The 22,341-nt window shown below is 41.8% G+C and overlaps 1 protein-coding gene across 1 annotated transcript; it reads right to left on the bottom strand.

The window, feature by feature from the left end:
* Positions 1-1,088: 1,088 nt before the first annotated feature.
* PBLD (phenazine biosynthesis like protein domain containing) lies at positions 1,089-19,085 on the bottom strand. Its single transcript, XM_065894450.1, has 9 exons — positions 18,978-19,085; positions 11,692-11,791; positions 11,223-11,321; positions 9,331-9,440; positions 9,088-9,117; positions 6,349-6,437; positions 5,933-6,111; positions 3,320-3,382; positions 1,089-1,894 (listed from the first exon to the last, which is right to left on the bottom strand). Exons 1-9 carry the CDS (start codon positions 19,059-19,061, stop codon positions 1,782-1,784), a joined length of 867 nt encoding a protein of 288 aa, XP_065750522.1. The 5' UTR covers positions 19,062-19,085; the 3' UTR covers positions 1,089-1,781.
* Positions 19,086-22,341: the final 3,256 nt, after the last annotated feature.

Below are 22,341 nucleotides of genomic sequence, written 5' to 3'. Positions count from 1 at the left end.
TTTACTGAACAGCTCCCACCTGAGCACAGCTAGTTTTTCTATGCTGAACTGGAAACTAAGAGGAAAAAAAAAAAAAACCCAGCTCCTCCAAAACTGCACTAAGCAGCAAGTATATTGGTATGGTCAAGATTTTGAGATAATGCACATTTAAAGTTATTGAGCTACATAGGCAATTGTCACTTGGGAGGGAAGAAAACAGTGGCTGAATACTAGAGGTTCTCAAACCTAAGTGTACACAAGGATCACCTGGAGGGCTTGTTAAAAACCAGATTTCTGTTTCTATCTCCACAGCTTCTGATTCAGTGGGTCTGGGATGGGGCCTGAGAATTTGCTTTTCTAACAAGCTCCCAGGTGGTACAGATGCTGCTTGTCTAGGGACCACACCTGGAGAACCATAGTTCTCCCTTTCTCGTACCCTGGGGATGACTCACAATCGCCATGATTCCTATGTCCTTTCTACAGGTTTTAATAGTTTAAAAAACAACAATAAAAATAGCTTACAGTATTATTTATCTATCCTTGTGTTTACATGCTATCTCTTCAACTAGATTGTAAGTTTAATAATTACTTTCTTTTATTTCTCTCAGCCGCCATAGAACCTAACTACTTTCAAGATGTAGAAACTCTAGACAAAACCCAGACATGCCATGTGCATTCATCTCTGAAGCCTTGCTCATGCCCCAGTCTTTCGAAGCCCTGTCCTTCAACACTCCCCAGACTACGCCATAGCATTCAGTGTCTGCCATATGTAGACCCTAATCACAGACCAGTGCAAGTGCTCATTATCTTTTCATGAAAGGATGAGCCTGGTTTTCCCAGTTAGAGTCCCTTGAGAGCTCTATAAGCTTCCCCCCTAATCTCCTTTGCAGCCTGGCCCCCAGCTCTCCACCCCACCAGCTTCTAGCCCAGTGTCTTATACACAGGAGACAGCAAATTGCTTTTTACCAACCACGTCAGATTGCTGAGCAGTAGATCTGACACATGGGCTGGGAATTCAGATCCCAGCTGGGCACCTAACTTGCAGAATACATGGGAACCACAGCAAGGGGAATTCCCACCCCAAAAAGAACTTGGAAAGAGGCAAGATATTACTTTTCATGTTTAATTTTACTACCACTCTATCACACATACATTTTTTTAAAATTCTGGGCTTTTTAGTTACATGTCCTGATTTTTAGTTATTAAACATGAGGGTGTTCCAATGAAGAAAATAACTTTTTAGGTACATTAAAATTACTCCAATCTTACCCTCCACACGTGAACTCTTTTCACTTTTCTATCTTCATGATCCATCTCTGTCCATATAAATTCGTATTCTCCACAGACACAGCATAACGTCGCTAACAGTTTATACTCTACTGTGATTTTCTTTCTTGGTATTGTATCATGAAATTTTAAAAAATATTTCCTCATAGTTATTGGGTCTTTTCAATGGCTACAAAATAGTCTATCTGGTACTCACACCTAAGTTTAAATGGTTTGATCTTACTCCTCATAAATTTGTTCCTCATTTTGTGATTGGTGCTCATAACCAAAGGTGACACCATTATTCTTCGTTATTAGTTACTTACATTTCAAATATACTCACAGGTAGAGCCAACACTCCATTAGCTAATTAGTCAGGAACTATTATTAAATTTCCATTAATATGTCTTTGTTGTTCTATGTCTAAGGTGAGGATTAAGTAGACTACTATGCAAACTTTATTCAAAGCAGCCCCTTACATTTCTTTCTACGTGGAAAATAGTAAGTCAAGATTGCAGCATCGCGCACAAGCGCGTCTAGGCCGTCAGCGTGCCCTCTAAAACAAGAGCAGCACGTCCCTTGATGTCAACTCGTCCATCAGGACGCAGGGAAATCTTCAATTCTCCTCCCCGGCTGGAACACTGAAAAGCTAAAGAAAACATAAAACGAGTCACAAATTAAGATCATTTTCACCCTTTTTAATTAACATGACATAGTGAGAGACCACGTATTACAAGCTCTAGAATCCTCCCAGGTCAGTTTAAAGAACACATTCCTTCAAACAAACAAAAACAAAATAAATGAACAAACCAAACACAAATACATAGACACAGAGAACAGAGGGTGGTTGCCAGAGGCGAAGGGTCAGGGAGGGGCGGGGAGATCAAAATGGGTAAAGGGGATCAACTGTACGGTGAAAGATGGAAAATAAATTTTTGGTGGTAAGCACGCTGTAGGGTATATAGAAGCAGGAATACAATGTACAAGTGAAAATTATATAATGTTATAAATCAATGTTACCTTAATAAAAATCAATTAATCTTAAAAAATTTTTTAAATACAATGCATTCCTTCATCTGTGCATGGTATTGCCCAGCCCACCCCATTCTCCTGAGGACTGAGACCACAGACGCAATTTGATCCACAAAATACACAGCTCTACAGCTTCGCTTCCTGAGCCACTTCCTCTATTACTTCCTGTAATGCCCCAGACATACCCCGCCCATATAGCATCCTCCCTGGCTCTATCTAGAAGGCAAGCACATGTGAAAAGACAGAGGCTAGGACTAAAAGTCTAAGAAGATAAAGAGGGGTGCTCTTGGCCCTTCTGAAAAGGCCCCACCTTCCGAGGTCTGAATAGGATAAAGGGAGTTCTTTACTCATTGTGGTTAGCAAGCAACCACACTTGTCAGGCAACCACGAGGCACAGCCTCAGGCTTCCTAAGGTCAGAGGAGTAATTAGGCTCACCAAAGAAAGAGAACAGTCACCGTGCTATTCCCAAATCAGCGTCACAGAGGCTTAACCATCCCACTAAGTAAGAACCTCCATCCTTTAAAGTCAAACTCCTACTCTGATTGTGTAGCCTGTACCACATACAGACTACTAGCTACTTAGTACTAGCTGTGTAAATTCCACTGGCTGCCATTTATTTTCTCTGCCTCAGGCAATATGTAAATCACTAGGAGACTTGGTTCCAAAGCAGTTTGTTTGATTTAATCTCATAACTAGCAATGGCAGTAAGGAACCTTGGTAATCATCCAGTCTCAACTTGTCACATTATAAATAACCTTTCTGGGTCAAAGTTATACAGCTAGTTAACTTTATTCAACAAACATTTACTGTACTTACTGTATTAGAAGTGTGTCCTTGTGTTGGGAGAGACAGAGGTGGAAGATGTTTGGGGTGGAGGATGTTTTGAGTAGAAGGTTCAGGGGGAAGGAATTTGAAACCTCTCATTTTCACATGGGTGATAGTTAACATTTTATTACATCTTCAAGTGGATAGTACATATGAGAAGAAATACTAGCTTCAAGTTAAGCAAATTTTTCAAAATTTGAAAACAAGCTGTCCTACCGTGCATGGTTTTCTTCCCCAGTTGCTGGGACCAGTAGCTGCTGAGAACAGTATGTGCAGACCCTTAAAAGAAGTGAAAAGTCATGGTACAATCCCAAAGAAAACAGGGGCAACTCTTTACTAAGTTCATAAACAATCAACTATCCAGTTTGACTAAACCTTAGATGACGTAGTCATTATGTTGGCCGTGGCCACAGCCAAGTGTGGAATTAAGGATGGAAATAGAAAGGAAGACATAGAATTTACGGATAACTCCTCTAAACGATGTATCTGCTGTGTCTTATACTTTCTGAAGGCTGAATTAAACTGTAGGTTTTAATTCTTGTCTTGTCTACCAGTTCATTGTCAGCCCATGGTAGAATCAAGGTCTTCACATAAATCTGTCTACATCTTTCAAGGGAAAAATATCTCCTTCTTCTTAGAACACACATGAAAGAAAAGGTGGGAACTCCGACAAAAGGCTGTATTTCCCACCAACTCAGCATTCACAGGTTTTCGGTGCCAGAAGAACTTTCTTTTAGTGAGGTATTTTTTCAAATGATTGTGCCCTAGGTTTAGATCAGAGAATAAATATTAAAATGAAGAAACAGGGCTTCCCTGGTGGCACAGTGGTTGAGAGTCTGCCTGCCAATGCAGGGGACACGGGTTCGTGCCCCGGTCCAGGAAGATCCCACATGCCGCGGAGCGGCTGGGCCCGTGAGCCATGGCCGTTGAGCCTGCGCGTCCACAGTCTGTGCTCCGCAACGGGAGAGGCCACAACAGTGAGAGGCCCGCGTACCGCAAAAAAATAAAAAAATAAATTAAATAAAATAAAATGAAGAAACAAAATGTAAAGTAATAACTGACAGAAAAGTCTTTGGGAGAAAAAAGGATGGTTTGGAAAAGGTCTCTCCTTCAGGAAAACTTACTGATGTTATGGGAGGTCCACATAGGGTGCCCAAGCATCCCAGTATGCCTGAGACTGTCGTGGTTTTAGAACTGAAGATCCTGTATGCTGAGAAGTCCCTCAGTCTCAAGCAAACTGAAATGGTTGGTCATCGCTGCCCTTCCCACTCTAGAAAAGCATTATTACAGAGGGAAAAACTTGCCCTCTGTGGTAATTAAAATCTTTGGGAAGCAGCTGTGCAACAGTAAGTCCACTCAGAACTTCTTTTCTATTGGGGAGGGTTGAGTTGGACCAACAGTCGCTGGGCATTTTCCTGAGTCTTTAAAAGTGCTTGCTTGCTGAGCTTTGAATTTCACATGTTTTGTTCCTCAGAGTAACTAAGTCAAGGCCCTGAAACCATCCCAGCCCCCTGCCATCTGACCAGAACAGGAGGCTCACCGTCTCTGCTCAGCCTCCTTTTACCCTGGCCACTATCCCATCCACTAGCCTCCTCCATCCAGCATCCCCCGTTTTGTGGCTCAGCCCATTCTTCTCAAGAAGGATGAAAGTACGAGGCTTCACATTTTTGCCCATCTTTGATTTCATCCCTCTGCTTCTGTCTGGTAGAAGATCCTGAATACCCACGTTCCTGAACCCATCCCACCCACTTTGTGGGCAGGTCAGGGAAATGAGGAAGGGAGGAAAAAACAAAACCACTATGCCTGTCCCAATTTCCCACCAGCAGTCCAGGGCTTGATCCTTCAAAAACCAAATCTTATCTAGATCAATGATCGTGCAGGCTGGTCACTGAAAAGGAAAAAAGGCTTTGGGAATGTAGTGGACATTGGCCACTAGATTTTGCAAATGGCAGCTCTAGAAGTGTTGGCTCAGGGAGCCAGTTTTTTTTTTTTTTTTTTTTTTTGCGGTATGCGGGCCTCTCACTGTTGTGGTCTCTCCCGTTGCGGAGCACAGGCTCCGGACACGCAGGCTCAGCGGCCATGGCTCATGGGCCCAGCCGCTCCGCGGCATGTGGAATCTTCCCGCACCGGGGCACGAACCCGTGACCCCTGCATCGGCAGGCGGACTCTCAACCACTGCGCCACCAGGGAAGCCCTGTTGTTATTATTAAAATACCTAATAGCTATTGGGCACTTACCATGTGCCAGGCACTGTGTTGAGCACTTAACATGCATTATGTTTACATAACCTAGGAGGTATTATCCATATTTTATAGCCAGGGAACAAAAGCTTTAAAAAGTTAAGTCAGGAACTTCCCTGCTGGTCCAGTGGTTCAGACTTTGCCTTCCAGTGCAGGAGGTGTGGGTTCAATCCCTGGTCGAGGAGCTAAGATCCCACAGGCCTCACGGCCAAAAAAAAACAAACTCCAAAACATAAAAATCGAAGCAATATTGTAACAAATTCAATAAAGGCTTTTTAAAGAATGGTCCACATCAAAAAAAAAATCTAAAAAAAAATGTTAAGTCATTTGCCCAAGGTCAACGGCTAGGAAGCTAGGATGCAAACCCAGGCTGTCTGACCCTAGTTTAACCCTGCTATACTGCCTCCTTAACTCTGTGTTTTTCACATGAGACTTCAGTGAAGGGGTGGGGGAGGGGGAGGTAGGGAAACAAAGGCAGCTCAAAAACCAAACAACCTGAAAGGTCACAGGGAGGGCACAGCAACAGCTACTTGTTATCCTCCTCCCTCTCCACTGTTTAGCCCTCTTCAGGACGCAAGTCAAAAAGTACCTGTTACGGGGTCTTCGGCCACACCAAACCATGGAGTGAAATATCTGGAGTAAAAGTCAAACGCTTGAGTCTGCCCATCAGGCTCTCCCTTGATGGTGAGAATGAGTCCTTTCACCTTCCCCGTGTTTTCCACTTGCGGCAGATTCTGTGTGTTCACTTTCAGGCTCTCCAGAAATGACCTTGTTCAGAAACGGGGTGGATCAGGACAAAGCCATTCAATAGACTACCCACTACCCACACTCTGTAAAGCAGGCCAGGATGCAGCTTGCCAAATGGCTCACCAGGAGGGGAACAAAACTTTCTGGCTGTGTAAATCATGGTTTGACAGAACATGGCACAGCCAGACCAAGCCAGAGCCATAAATCTGGGTGCTCGGCCATCCCCAGGGTGCTGACGAAGCCAAAAATCTTGTTTACCTGTTGTAAGTATCACTGAGCCGGACCAGGAGCTTTCGGGTATCTGGGGAATAGCGGATGTCCTGAACCAGTGTGTCACCTATGGCAGTCTATGGAGACAGACCAAAACCTCCTCAGGAATTTATGAATTTGACCCGTGTTTGGAGAGCAACCTCTCACGAGCGTCTGCTCTGTGCCAGGCACACCCAACATCTCCAATCCCAGGAGTTTCAGGTCAGTTTCGGGACTCAAGGTACTGCTCAAGAAGGCCAGTTTCCTGGCAGCCAGAGACCTTGATGAGGGTTGAGTTTACCCTCTGAGTTTAGCCAGAGATAGGCATTGTTCACACATGTTACTACGTGCCTCAACACACAACTCCTTCAGGTGGGTATTTTCCCCACAGATAAGACGATTCAGAGAGGCCCAAGGTCTCTCACACACACACACACACACACACACACACACACACACACACACCTACCTTGACCCAGGTCTGAGGGGCCCTAGAGTCAAAGCTCTGAATTACTACTGTCTACTATCTGTAGAGGTGCGGGCTTCATGCCTGCCTCTTGGAGTTGTTGTGAGGATTAAGTGAAATAATATGTGGAGTTCCTGCAGCAGTAACTAGAAGCTTCCACATGGGAAGGACTCGGGGCCAGCAGTCTGATTGGAAGTGGGACTAGGGCACTTGTCTCAAGGCTGCTCTGCTTGGCAAGCTCGCTGTTCTCACGTAGACTGTATGCTACAGATCAAGAACGTAGCAACATTTTCAACATTTTCTAGAGATGCCCTGATTCACCCTTTACTGGGTTGCACACAGCCTTGCTCATATCCAAGACACTGTATGTGTCTTGTGCCCCTCCGAGTCATCCTGTGGCACCACGACCAGCTGCCTTCAGAACAGACAAGAGTTACACAGTAGTTGTCTGGTTGTCACTAGGTGGCTTCAGGTTCTCTAATCTTCTTTAGGGACTGAGGTGTTCTAGGTCCTATCGCCAAGACTCCCTCTGCCATGGGTGATGCCTGGAATGTCTGCCTCTGTGACCACTGCTGACCAACGTTCCCGACCCCCCCCAGAAATGGGAACGCCTACAGCCCGATCCCATCTGCTCTCCGGGGCCTCTCAGTCTCTCTGAAGGGTCATTCTCTGCATGGATTCTTATGTCAATTTGAAAGTTTAATTCTCAGCTGAGAATCTTATTGCCAGTTTCTAGGAACACAAAATGACAATACTCACAATAAATAACCCTTCATCATACTCATTTTACAAATGCCGACCCTGAGGCTTAGAGAGATCAGGTTAAGCTCCTTCTACCATGAACAAGGTCTAGCACTGTGAATATTTTCCATTTTCTTGCCAATATGTTTAAAGTAGTTCATTTATGAATTCGGCTTGTCTCCCAAAACTCAAGCCATAGGTAGAGCTGAGTGTAAAATCAGAATCCATGATACTTGCTTATACTCTGAAAACTTAAAGCAAAACACTAAAGAGATTATAAATCCTGAGTTGAAAATTCACTGAGAAATACTATAATACGCCATTTTACAGAATCATTTTTTCTCATGGCTGCCCTTGGCCTGGTCCTGACCTGGGCCCTTCCTGCTCTACAAACTAAGCACCTGGCCATCCAGGGCTGCTCTGGCCTTCTGGAATCTCTGGGAGACAACTGTAGTGCCTGCTGCACTGGGTGGCAGTGAGAATTAAATGAGATAATACATTAAAAACACTTAGGGCTTCCCTGGTGGTGCAGTGGTTGAGAGTCCGCCTGCCGATGCAGGGGACGCGGGTTCGTGCCCCGGTCCGGGAAGATCCCACATGCCGCGGAACGGCTGGGCCCGTGAGCCATGGCCGCTGAGCCTGTGCGTCCGGAGCCTGTGCCCCGCAATGGGAGAGGCCACGGCAGTGAGAGGCCCACGTACCACACACACACACAAAAAAAAAAAAACAGTGCGTGGCACTGCACAGGGGAGACTTTCAAAAATATTCATTGTCATCATCGTCATCATCATCAAGCCCCATTCCCACACAGACCCCTTGAGGAGGCCAGTCTATGGATCTTGTCTTCTCTATCAAGGTTCCCATGCTTTCCTGCTCTCTTCCATCAAAGCACAGCCCTGTCATCTCAGGCGTATTCTCCACTAAAGACATCAGGACACCGACAGCTGCCAGGCAGTTTCCACTCTTTCCTTTCACTCTCAGCCTGCCACACGACAGTCTCCCCTCCCCCACCGTTCCATGGAGGCTAATCGGATAATGAAGAGTCAGGGAAAACTGGTCAACCTTCTCACTAAATAGATTCAATATCATTTTTCTTTTTTTTTTTCTGGCTGTGTCGGGTCTTTGTTGCAGCGCAAGGGCTTCTCTCTAGTTGTGGCACACGAGCTTCTCTCTAGTTGTGGCGTGTGGGTTTTCTCTCTCTAGTGGCTCTCGGGGTCTGTAGTTTGCGCACCACGGCTCTATCGTTGAGGCGCACGGGCTTAGTTGCCCCGAGGCATGTGGGGTCTTTGTTTCCTAACCAGGGATCAAACACCCATCCCCTGCAATGTAAGGTGGATTCTTTACCATTGGACCACCAGGGAAGTCCCTAGATTCAATATTAAAATTCAAGTCTCAAATGCACAGTGCAGTATTCAACCAAGCTAGAATGGAACACTTGTACTGGTAGAAGGCCTATCTGTTGAGATCAAACAGTACCGAATCTTTGTTCAAATGATAACATGATCATATCACACGGCTCAGGTTTGATTCTTTTCACCAACCTTTATCAATTCCTCCACTTCATGGAAGTCCTAGATTGGGAAAAAAGACAAAACTACTGTAAAACAGGAAAGATGTCAGTTTATGGCAATAATTAAAAAGAGCTGGGAATTCCCTGGCGGTCCAGTGGTTAGGACTCCATGCACTCACTGCTGAGGGCCTGGTTCAATCCCTGGTCAGGGACCTAAGATCCCATAAGCCGTGCAGGGCAGCCAAAAGAAAAAAAAAAATTAAAGAGAGCTGACCTGGGGATGGACTGGATAAAGAGGCAGGTCCAGGACGATACCATCTTCTTCTCTTCTGGCCTTTAGTTCCCCACTCAGAGTGACAAAGGTTAGGGTGCTATTCATGTTTTCTGGCCAAAAAAAGAATACTATTTTGTCAACTAGAAAACTTTTTGAAAGGAATCAAGAAATAGGAAAATAAACATTGTTATATAGTTGCATGTCTGTTTTGATCACTGTTATGTAGTCTTAGATTCTCTGGCAGTGTTGTTCTTTCCAGTAAAGGGGTCCCAGGTTTGGGTTACTTGGGTCCTACGTGGAGAAAACTCACTGGATTCTAACTTGAGAACCAAGAACATAACTGATTGGACTTGACATCATGCTGTGCCCTTGAAAAAATTATTTAATCTCCTTAAACCTCAATTTCCTCATTAATAAAATGGGGTAATAATTAAAACTATACTAATTTCATTTTACCAATAAATTGGGGGTAATAATTAAACATAGCTCATAGGGATGCTATAATGTTTTCTAATGCAGATTTTTAACTATCCCCCTATAATACTATAGAGTTATAAACTCTACTAGTTTAAGATAAGCCAAAGGGATGACAAATAGAACATACAGGTCATGTACAACAGTCTGAGATGAACAAATCAAGCTTACCATAAACAAACCAAACTATGCATAAAACCTTGATTTAAAGATTAGATCACCAAACCTGATATAATATCCCTTCATGTTACTGATACAACTTGGGCCACTTATCTCAGTGTGGGTAACATTTTTAGTGAAAACAAAGATTTGTGACTTAATTCTTTTCTCTTCCCTAATATTTCTGTAATACTTAACCATATCTCAAAGGTGAGAAAATTCAGCACCACTGATTAACTTTCACAGAATAAAATTTACATTCTGAAACCCAAAGTTTAATTCTTCTCATTATAATTGGTGTAAGACATCATTATTTACCAAGCATTTTCTCATGGAAGCTTAGGCCCACCCTGTGGAGGACTAACAGGCCTTTCTTTGGTGCTACCACTTTGCAGTTCAACTTCTCCCTGTGTTCAATTCTGCTTTCTTTACTCCCTTAACAATACTGATCTCAAGAACACTGCCCCCAATTCTTCTGGCATGCCAGTGTGTCTCAGAGTCTGCTTTCTGGGCAAACCTGACCTATTAACACCTTCCCTTATCATCCCCACCTAAGTTGCTCCCCCAGGGAACTTCTTTTTCCAACACCCTCCTCCCCACAGTTACCCCTCTGTCGTATCATCCTGTTTATTTCCTTGTTTAACTTTCTGTTTGTGGTCTACACTTATTCATAGCTGCTTCCATCTCCACTTTTAGGACATTTCCAGGCATCTCTCTGCCCCATTCCCACAAAGCCCTGATCTTTATCTATTACACTAAGTGTAGCTGAGATGGAAACAGGTAGGATTAAGGTGCTGCATCCTCTCTTCACAGGATAAATATATACAGCTGGGGCTCATTAATATTTAAAATTCAGAGTAAATAAGTTCTTATTGTGAAATGAATTTCAATGTGGGTGGGGACATATTCGGGGCAAAGTTATGTCTTTTGGTTCCCCAGTATCATATCATGTTAGACAACTATTCTGCATTCAAGCTCTGCTCCTGTGTTTGTCACAGAGACCAGAGAGCTCCTATTTAGAAGAAAATGGCATTCCAGGAAACAATGACCATGGCTTTCCAACATGCATAGTACATACTCTGAAAGATCAAAGTGTTATAGAAGCTTGCTGTTTTTGTTTCTGCATAATAAATCGCATGAAATAAACTTTGCAGTGTCTTTATACCAGTCACTTTGGTTCACAGGAAAGAATGTGTGAGAGTTTTTAAAAATATTTGCTATTTGCTAAATGGTAAGTTCATAAAAGAAAATCACGTTACTTATTTTGTGAAACAGCACAGCTGCAGAAGCCAGGGTAGCGTGGCCACAGAGAGGAACCTCACTCACTGGTGTAAACCACCTTAATCCAAAGCAGGAACCTTCAGAGGAGAAAAAACCAAAGAGAGATGAGATCATTCCCATACAAGGGGGTCGTAAACTTTTCATTTTCTTATTATTCTCTAAATATTTCATTAGCATGATTCATCATTGAAACATGTTGTGAAAGGAGGAGCAAAGTCTAGGCAAGCCTCCTAGGGCCCCCCAGTGCTAGATCTGGAGCTGAAACACTCAAATTCACCAATACCTGCTCCCCCAGATGAAATGAAAACCAGATTAGGAGCTCCCCCTCTCCCTCCTATCTGCATGCAAATAGTAAATGGACATTTCCCTTAACTATCGTTCCCCCACTGGAAAAGCAGCTTCTTGTGCCATTCAGGAATGGTTAAAAAAAAAAAAAAGCGTATTTACTTTGTGTAAAGTTGTCAGTTGGGTGTAGTTTTTGGATAAAAGCAGTTTCAGAGAGATTCATTTCCTTTGCAATTTTTTGATGCATGTCTTCATCCAATTTCTAAATTAGAAACAAAAGGTTATTGAGACTCCAGAAACAAAAATCTGACTTCCTTGGACAACAACTGCCACTAGTAAATAACAGTTTATTAATAGTAAAAGTTATATGCCTAAAAGGAAATAATCGCCAAGGAATTCAAGGCACTTTTATAAAGATGGTTTTTCAGAAATCCATGCATGCAACCATGTGAAGAGCTGTGGAGGTTAAAAGCTAGAACAGATTCTGAAAACCTACCAGCCTGGGTTATCCTTTGTCAGATTATTATCTAGTCTATCTGAGAGCATGTGTTCTCTTCTAAAAATAATTTCTGCAAATGGAAACTCCACAATCTCTCTTTCCTATTGGATGAAGAGATGTCAGATGCCCACTCTGAGCAGGCTGGACCACTCTGCCCCCATTTATGCACAGTTCACTCCCTTTCATGAGTCAGGCCTCAGGCCAGAGGTCACCTCTTCCAGAAAGCCTTCCAGACTGCTCTGTCTCTTCCCCAGTGCACAGACCACCTGAGATTACTTGCTATGTCCTTTTAATGTCTGTTCCCCCCACCTCTGACTCTGGCTCTATGACAGCACCAACTGTGCTACTTTGCTTTGTCCTGATTTAGAACAATGCTTTTATTCATCCTGGGATGGAAGGAGGTCAATAAATATTTGCTAAGAGAATAATTATCCAGTTAACCTTCATTTTAAAAACCCTCAATATAGATATTTTTATCCACTTACAGATAAACAAATTGAACACAGAAAGTTTGTGTAATATCCTAAAAACACAATACGTCTAATAAATGGTAGAGTGATTAAGAATGTGGGCTTTGCAAATGGTAAGAACCAGTGAATCTAGAGGAAAAGTATGTAGATGTTCATTCTTAAAATTTTTCTTAAGTTTTTAAATTTTTCAAAATAAAACAATTTTTTTAAAGTAGGCTTTGGAAACAGACATAATTGGATTGTATCCTGGGTCAGCTCCTAGAAACAGTGCAAGAGTGGGCAAGTCATTTCACCTCCTGGAGCCTCAGCTTCTATGCCTTTAAAGTGGGAATAATAGTACTTAGGTCGAAGGGTTAGTGTGAAGACACATACATACATATACATGCATACACACACATACACACATTCCTCTTAACTCAAGGGAAAAAATGGGCTGAAGCATGAATTTTCTCTTTGAGAATGAAAAGCAATTTTTTAATCAACAAAATGATCACTACTTAGATTTTGAATTCTAAAGAAATCTCAAGACATTAACTATACTCCAAAAAAAATTTATTTAAAAACAAAGAAATCTCAAGACAAATGTATTTTTGCTTTGGCAAAACTTACTATTCTTGAGCTCCTGAAACCCAGAAATAAGAATTATACTTTATTCTAATAAATTCATAATTCACTTATCTGAGTTATGCAAGTTAAACACCCTTGTCTTTTAGTTGATTCAAATTCTTTTGAAACACTTTCCGTATACTCATATAACATTACAGATATGTTTACCTATTAAAGTTTCTGTATTGGAAAAAAAGGCATAAAACAGCAGTTGTGAAAAATCAGTCATGATTTTTAAAATATCAGCTGGTGTAAAAATCCTAACAGGGGACTTACTAAGCTTTTCTTAAAGGAGCTCTGTATTAAAAATCTGTAGAGGCTCTGTAGTCCTACAGAAAGAGAAATCACTTAAGAAATAGATACTTATTTTCTGAAAAAAAATAACACAATGGGTTTTTCTGTTTGTTTTTTACTTAATATTTTTCTTTCAAAAGATTTAATCCAATAATGCATATAAAGTGCTCATCACAGTGCCTGATGCATAGTAAGTACTTGATAAACGTTACCATTTTGAGTGGTTCAAAGCCAGTGCTTTAACCTGCCACGCCGCACTGCCTCCCCATAACAAGGAAATTATTATTATCCCTTTAACAGGCTGCAGGCAAGAAAACCAATGTCTATCAGATAAAATGGACTCCTGCAAGCAGAATCAATCACTGAGTGCCACGCTAGGCCACCAGCATCAGCACCATTCCCAAGGGAATGTGTTAGAAATGGAGAGTCTCAGGCCCTGCCCCAGACCTTCTGGATCAGAATCTCCATCTTAACCAGAAACCAGGTGATCTGTGAGCACATTAAAGTCTGAGGAGCCCTGGTGTGTAAGGTATGGTCCTCTGGTCAAGGGCCTGAGCCTCTCAGTTGAGGAGTCAAGATAGATACAGAAATCAGCAATGGATTTTGACATTAAGTACTCTAGGACTTTAAATGTGAGGACTTGATGTGGACCTAGAAAAAGGGAAGATTTTGTTGAGTAGAACAGGAAAATGTGGGCAAAAAGCTTTGTATTGGGGATGCTTCTTGGGCAAATCACTTGACCTCACTTCTTTCTCCTTCTGTTAAATCTTTGACACTCTAGGATTCTGTAAGCTAAGGTAAGGAGAATTAGGATGGTAGGAATGAAGTGGAATGAGCACATGTCACACCTCTGGGCACCTGTGGGCCTGGGGAGTGAGAAGTCCCACCTGAGTAGAGGAGGGGGTTGGGTGCCGCTGAGGCCAACAAGGCAACAATGTTCAGAAGTGAACTCAAGCGCTTCACGGTGGCCTGTTGAATGTTCTCCATGGAAACTGGCCCACCTGCCCATGCATGTAACACCTGAGAGAAACTCAGAGCCATTTAATTCCCCAGTGCTGAGTCTGCAGTCAGAGGCCTCAAAGGTGATTGAAGGGTTGATGAAGAAAAGCCTGGATTTGCCTCCTTGACTAAAGGAACCTGCAGTGCCTGCCAGTCCCTCCTGTATCTGATCTGGCCAAACTCCCTATCCTTGTCCTTCCTTTCTTTGCCTATTGCTTCCCGTGATCTTTAGGACCAGAGCCTCTAAAAGTATTAAAGCATTTCACATTGTAGCCAAGCTCACCATCTATTGGTAATAGATTCCTTTGCAAATGGGCTTTTTTTTTTTTTTTTTTTTTAAATGTTATTTTATTTATTTATTTATTTTTGCGGTACGCGGGCCTCTCACTGTTGTGGCCTCTCCCGTTGTGGAGCACAGGCTCCGGACATGCAGGCCCAGCGGCCACGGCTCACGGGCCCAGCCGCTCCGCGGCATGTGGGATCTTCCCGGACCGGGGCACGAACCCGCGTCCCCTGCATCGGCAGGCGGACTCTCAACCACTGCGCCACCAGGGAAGACCCGCAAATGGGCTTTTTTGCACATCAGCTAAAACACACACTTCACAGACCATCAACTCTTTAATCTTCTCTGCTTTGGTATATTTCACCAATTACAATTTGAATTTCTATAAGTGCAATTTCTGCCCCAGAACACTGAAAATGCACCTGCTATTTGCCTGAGGGGCCAGAGACAATGTAGAAAGTATGATAGTAGCAGCCCTCAATGTGCACCACATGTGGCTGAATTTCTACACTGGAACCAAAGATCAAAATAATGGTGGATCATGAGAAGATTAATATTGCTTCAACTTGGAGAGCTTCAGGAAAAAAAGAATGAGACTACATTCTTTCAAAATACTGAATTTTGGTTCCAGTAATGTTTCTATTTTACACTACAAGCTTATTTTTAAATGTAACATAATAGTTTCAAACCAAACCGATAACTGTTAGTTCTCTTGCTTTAATATCCATTTCCTTTTGCCAATTTCCCATGAGTCAAGCTTCCAGCAGCAAAATTAGAGCCATGTTTGTTTTTCTGCCTTCCAATGTACTGCGTTGGGACACTGAGGTTCCATCACTATATGGCCCACAAAAGATTAATGATCAGAAAATTAGAGTAAAGTTTTAAAATACTCCCACCTTGTGGCAGTTTAGAAATATGACAGCCTAAACAGGACAGTCCTGCTCTCTTCCTTTGTCCCTCTGCTTTCCTTCCAGCAATGGAAAAGCACTTGGATGTAGAAAGTTCTAAATCAACTAGGAATGGGAGATTCCTTTCGAGGCACTTGGATTTCCGATTGTAAAGTTATGTCCATACAATGCAGCACTCAAACTTCAGGCCATCTTCAGTTGCTTCTAATGGATCTTATGGATGCTTAGTCTCTCAAGCTCCATCACAGAACCCAAAGAACATACTCACTTTGCATACCCTGCCCACCCCACCCTACCAATGAGAACAAAAGATGAATAACTGTTGGCTAACTAGAACTCTTAGAAGGAGATTTTGCCATAATATCACTGATTATAATATTTTCACTTTCACTCAACAGGTATCTATTTAGTGCCTCCCATGTGCTAGGCCTTGTGTGTTGGAACAAGTCAGAATAGATTAAGATCTCATGGATGTACAGTAGTGAGAGAGACAGGCATTGAATGAATTACAACAAGAGTGATGCATGTTATCAACTGGGAAACGGTGCCGTGGGAGCACATAAAAGAGGAAGATACCTAGTCTAGTATTGAGTACAGTGGGTTAAAAGCATGGGTCCTGCAGTCAGGCAGACCTGGGGTGGGATTCTGAAGTCAGCCATTTAACCTTCTTCTGCCTCCATTTTCTCATCTGTAAAATGGGGATAATAATAATAAGACCTACTCATAGAGTGGTTGTGAGGGTGAAATGAAATAATATATGAAAAGAAATTAGCACAGTATGTATCTGGCTGAACTTGCCTGAAGTTACTGCCCTCAAAGCTGAGAGTTATGTTCTAGAAGCCAGTGAGGATACTTGGGAAGCAGCAATTCCCACATTAACATTTCCTCTTCCTTTGCGTTGCTCTCTTCCCTCAAATACTCGGCAAAGGAAAACACTTCAATGTCCTAGAAGAATCTTCTCTGCACTTTGCATCATTTTTCTGGGCATAAAAGTGAGATATGAGGTTGTGACCCTCTAGAAACCCCAGGAGCCTCTGACCCAGTGTGGTCACACTGAGCCAGTGATCCTCTCTCTAAGGAAGGGCAGCAAGTTTGGAAATGGCCACTGCACATGAGTTAAAGCATGGATTGAACACAGCATTGCCACACACCTGTTTTTCTTTAAATATATAACCCGCCAAGCTGTAAAAGGGGCTTTTGGCCGTCCCTAAATTTAACCAGAAAAACCAGAACAGCAAGTACTTTAGGAACTAAAACTAAGCATTCCTTTTTAAAAGTGTGAAGCTAGGGACTTCCCTGGCGGTCCAGTGGTTAAGAGGTCACCTTCCAAAGCAGGGCGTGCGGGTTCGATCCCTGGTTGGGGAGCTAAGATTCCCACATGCCTCAGGGCCCGAAAACCAAAACAAAACAGAAGCAATATTGTAACAGACTCAATAAAAACTTAAAAAAAAAAAGTGTGAAGCTGATCCTCCTTGCTGTCACTGGAAATGATTAGTAATGTTTAAAAGAATAGAAACACACATATATGAATATTACATTTGATCCTAGCACAGTGTCTAGCTTATGGTAGACAGCCAGTAAAGGCCAGCTGAATCGGGATAAATAAATATACTGGGCACACAACGAAGTTGTTTTTACGGATAATTTAAACAGGAAAACTCCAGAATAAGCCTCTCTTTAGAGAAGGTATCTTCTGAAACAATGATTTTCAACTGGGGGCTTTCTCTAGTTTCGGCAAGCGGGGGCTGTTCTTCGTTGCGGTGCTCGGGCTTCTCATTGCCGTGGCTTCTCTTGTTGCAGAGCACAGGCTCCAGGTGCACGGGCTTCAGTAGTTGTGGCTCATGGGCTCCAGAGTGCAGACTCAGTAGCTGTGGCGCAGGGGCTTAGTTGCTCCATGGCACGTGGGATCTTCCCGGAGCAGGGCTCAAACCGGTGTCCCCGCATTGGCAGGCAGATTCTTAACCACTGCGCTACCAGGGAAGCCCAAGGTAAGATGAGGACCCTTGATCACCATTTTGCTGCTCCATTTGACGGAGAAAATAAGTATACCAAAGACTCAATTAACAATATTCACCTGTCTCAGTAAAACCTCAGCCATTCTCCATCTTGATTTACACTAGAATCAGCCGGGGAGCTTTAAAAAACAGTGCTGCTTGGGTCCCACCTCCAGAGATTCTATTGTGATTGGTTGGGCATAGGAATTTTTAAAGCACCTCAGGTGATTTTAATCTGCAGCCAGCTTGATGTTTGCACTCAAAGGCCCAACTTAATAAGACTTTTTTTAATGTATTTTTTTTACTGGAGTATAACTGCTTTACAATGTTGTGTTAGTTTCTGCTGTACAGTGAAGTGAACCAGGTATAGGTATACATATATGCCCTCCCTCTTTGACCTCCCCCACCCCACATCCCACCCATCTAGGTCATCACAGAGCACAGAGCTCAGCTCCTTGTGCTATACAGCAGGTTCCCACTAGCTATCTATTTTACTCATGGTAGTGTATTTATGTCACACTTAATCTCCCAATTCATCCCACCCTCCCCTTCCCCCCATTCCCCACCGTGTTCTCTACCTCTGCCTTTCTATTCCTGCCCTTTATGATCATCAGTTGCTTACTGTGTTCCTGAAGTAATTTTCAGAAAATCTACTCTTGTACTAACTGCTCTGAGTAGAAGCATACCTTGGCTTGTTTCCTAACACCCAGGTAACAACACAAAGCATCTAAGGTCAAAGAAACTTTGACTATTCTGTTAAAACTTATCCAATCAAAGAGCCATTTTTAAAATGAGACTTTCAGTAAGCTGAGTTCTCTCTATGTTAGAGCTTAATTCCTTCTATCTACTACATTACTTAAGTCCTTGCAAAATGTCTCATCTTTGGTCCTGAAAAGAATTTCTAATTGTCTGAACTATAGGTAAGGTTAAAAATATCCAGCTAGAATCTATTAAGCTAAATGTATCAGCCATGTCCAGTCACATAAAACTCATCTAACTTCATTCTCCTCCCCATTTGGTGCTAACTAAATGAAAACACAGAGGCTACAAGGAGCTCGAGTTCTTTTTTTTTTGGGCGGGGGCAGGGGGGGGTCTCAACTACCAAACCACCAGGGAAATCCCCCACACACTTTTTTTTTAATTGGCTCTAGTTCTTCTTTACATGAATCTTCATTTCTCTTACACCTACATCTAGGTGTAAGCAGTCTCATCATAAGATGTGGTCAATATCAACTTGCAGACATGAACATTGCTGATATCATTTGACAAAGAACACAGACCAGAGAGGTACACAAATAGGTGGGTCTGATTTTTTTTTTTTTTTTTTAGGAAATACTTGGTTCTACAGGAATCTAGGATTTGAGGCACTGCACTTCAAAACAAAATACTACTTACATTTTCTAGGAGGCAAACAGCAGCAGGATTCCCACGAAATGCTTTTGCTGTGAATGCATCTGCTATGAAAATAGGGAACTTCATTTTCCTTGCAATCTGTTTCTGCAAGCTCTCAAAATTGCTGGTAGCCTGCTTTCATGCTTGTTGCTGCAAAAAATCAAAAAGTTAATGTTTTACTTGATGTACAGAAGCAACTAGCATTTTCCAGGTACAAAGTCAAGCAATTATTCTAACACACCTACATTTAAAGTGATCCTCTGATTTTAAGCCTCTAAATTGAATTTGTTTTAAATTACTGGATTAATACTTTTTTTCATAGTGTACATATGCTTAACAACATAATCATATTCCTAGAGTAGCCAAAACTACATTAGGCTATGCTTTTAATGAAGTGCATGAAACTTTCAAGGGGCATATATGTTGCTTATAGTTTCCCGATGAATATTACTGCCCTTTTAAAATAATGCATTTTTTCTAATTATAAAAAATAATGCCCATTATCGCTTCCTTAGTGGCGCTGTGGTTGAGAATCCTCCTGCCAATGCAGGGGGCACAGGTTCAAGCCCTGGTCCAGGAAGATCCCACATGCTGCGGAGCAACTAAGCCCGTGTGCTACAACTACTGAGCCTGCACTCTGGAGCCCATGAGCCACAACTACTGAAGCCCGTGCACCTGGAGCCCGTGCTCTGCATGAAGAGAAACCCACGCACTGCAAAGAATAGTAGCCCCCGCTCGCCGCAGCTGGAGAAAGCCCACGCACAGCAACAAAGACCCAACGCAGCCAAAAATAAATAAATTTATGTTTTTTTACAATGCCCATTATAAAAAAACTTGGAAAATCAAAAAGTGACTCATAACCATGTAAATCAGCAATAACTTTTTTTTTTTGGACTTAACATAATCAAAGGAGCCTCATGCTTTAATTTTGTGTTATTTTATAAATCTGCAGATGGAGACTTTTTAACTCATGATACATATTTGTTAAAATAAAGCTTTTCATTATAAGAATAACACTTTCTCTTTACTGAAAACCTGTAAAATATAGAAAAGCAGGGTGGGGAGGGGATCGCCTGTATTCTCATGCCCTACAGAGAGAAATTCTGTTAAACATTCTCAGTGTTTCCTTTGCTTTACTAGAAAGCATGGGTTTTGTCATAGGCATGGAGGGATTCTTCCCTCCCAAAGTTATAGAACTTTTAAAATATTCAGCAAATTAGAAGGTGCTTTGTTTAAATCTAAAAGAAATTAACCTATCCTAACATGTATTTCTTGTTCTCAACATTAAGATAAATAACAGTGGGACGCCTTGCTGGCGGCCACACCTGGCACCAGCCCACTAGGCAGCTCCCAGGCCTACAGGTTTCTTTTTCTTTTCTTTGTGTTTAATTTATTATACAAGTGTTTTGCTTAACTTTCTTCCCAAATGCCTACGTTTTTCTGCCTTTTTTTTAGGTATAATTGATGTATTACTTTCAGGTGTACAACATACTGATCCGATATTTTTATATATTGGGAAATGATCTACCACAATCATTAACTACCTAGTTAATCCATCACCATACAAAGTTACAAAAAAAGGGTTTTTTTGTGTGTGATGAAATTTTGAAGATCTACTCTCTTAGCAGCTTTCAAATATGCAATACATTATTGCTAACTGTAGTCACCATGCTGTACATGACATTCCCGGGACTTATTTATTTTACAACTTTAAGTTTGTACCTTTTGACCCCCCTTCAATAACTTCAGTAAGGTTGCACCTTCTGACCTCCAAGCAATAACATTATTAATATTTTAGATATACAGTTTTTAATCATAATTTTTACCCTTTTAACAGTATAGCATGAGTATAAATGCTTCAAAAACATCATTTTAATAGATTTACAATAGGCTCATGCATATGCTATAAATTATTTAACTATTTCCCCTTTGGTGAGTATTTATTTCTAATTTTTCACTTGTAAAGATAATGTAGTGATCAAATTTTTTGACTGTAAATCTTGGTCTGCATTTCTGATTCTTTAATTATAATAGCTTCCCAAAAACCAAATCCCTGGATCAAAGTGTACAGACATCTTAACTTACACATACAGTTAAATTTATCTTCAGGGCTTCCCTCGTGGTGCAGTGGTTAAGAATCCGCCTACCAATGCAGGGGACACGGGTTCAAGCCCTGGTCCGGGAAGATCCCACATGCCACGGAGCAACTTAGCCTGTGCGCCACAACTACTGAGCCTGCGCTCTAGAGCCCGCGAGCCACAACTACTGAGCCCATGTGCCACAAATACTGAGCCCATGTGCCACAACTACTGAAGCCCACGCGCCTAGAGCCCGTGCTCTGCAACAAGAGAAGCCACCGCAATGAGAAGGCCACGCACTGCAACGAAGAGTAGCCCCCGCTCGCAGCAACCAGAGAAAGCCTGCGCACAGCAATGAAGACCCAACGCAGCCAAAAATTAAATAAATAATTTTTAAAAATTTATCTTCAGAGAGTGTATCAACTTAGCATATGAGAATGCCCCACCATTGGTGATCTGATAGATTTTAAAATACCTTGAACTTTCATTTGTGTTTCTTAGATTATTCTAACCAGACTGCAAAGAGCATAAAGTCAGAACCTCTTCTTGTTTTTCTTTGCTACTAAAATCTCAGTTTCTAGAACAGTGCCTGACACAATAAATGTTTATTGAATTAAGTAAATAATATACTGAGCATGCATCACAACTGAACTTTCATACATTGACTGGCAAATACTTAGGGCTTCTCAACATGGTATCATCTGCCAGCCAACATTTCAGTCTCAGTAGCATCACCATTATTGACAGTACATTGCAGTTTGTTGATGTAATTATTTGGAAATTTTATTATAGATTGCCTTTATTATTTTAGAAAAATTGAATAGAGACCAGAAACAAATTAAAGTTCTGACAATGAAGCATAGTTTTCATAAATAGAACTGACATTGACACTGTTAACAGAAATCATAGGTATGCCAAAAGGAGCAAGTTTTTAGCCTCATTGAACTACAGCCTCGTTGGTCTCAGCCATCAGCTATGTGTTCAATTGGATGAGAAATTTTATATTGAAAAGACTGTATAACTTTTCTATAGAGATCATAAATTACATGTTTATGTTTTTAAAATGTTTCTTTAGATAGTCTTGTTTTCTTGCTCTAATTTGGTACAGAAAAATAAAATTCTACAACTAAGTACTTTATTAGGCTTCTAGAAATACTGCATTGCTTCTCAAGTGAGAACATTTCTTTAAAGGGAAAAATCCTCCAAGACTCTAATATCCAATGTCATTTGCCTGTTTGACAACAACTCCTCTCCACCCCACTCCTCCCACACACACACTTGCACTTCTC

The sequence above is a fragment of the Phocoena phocoena genome, chromosome 16 (assembly GCF_963924675.1).
Source record: "Phocoena phocoena chromosome 16, mPhoPho1.1, whole genome shotgun sequence".
NCBI lineage: Eukaryota > Metazoa > Chordata > Mammalia > Artiodactyla > Phocoenidae > Phocoena > Phocoena phocoena.
The sequence above is the reverse complement of the archived record's forward strand: the minus strand, read 5'-3'. Positions and strand labels throughout refer to the sequence as shown.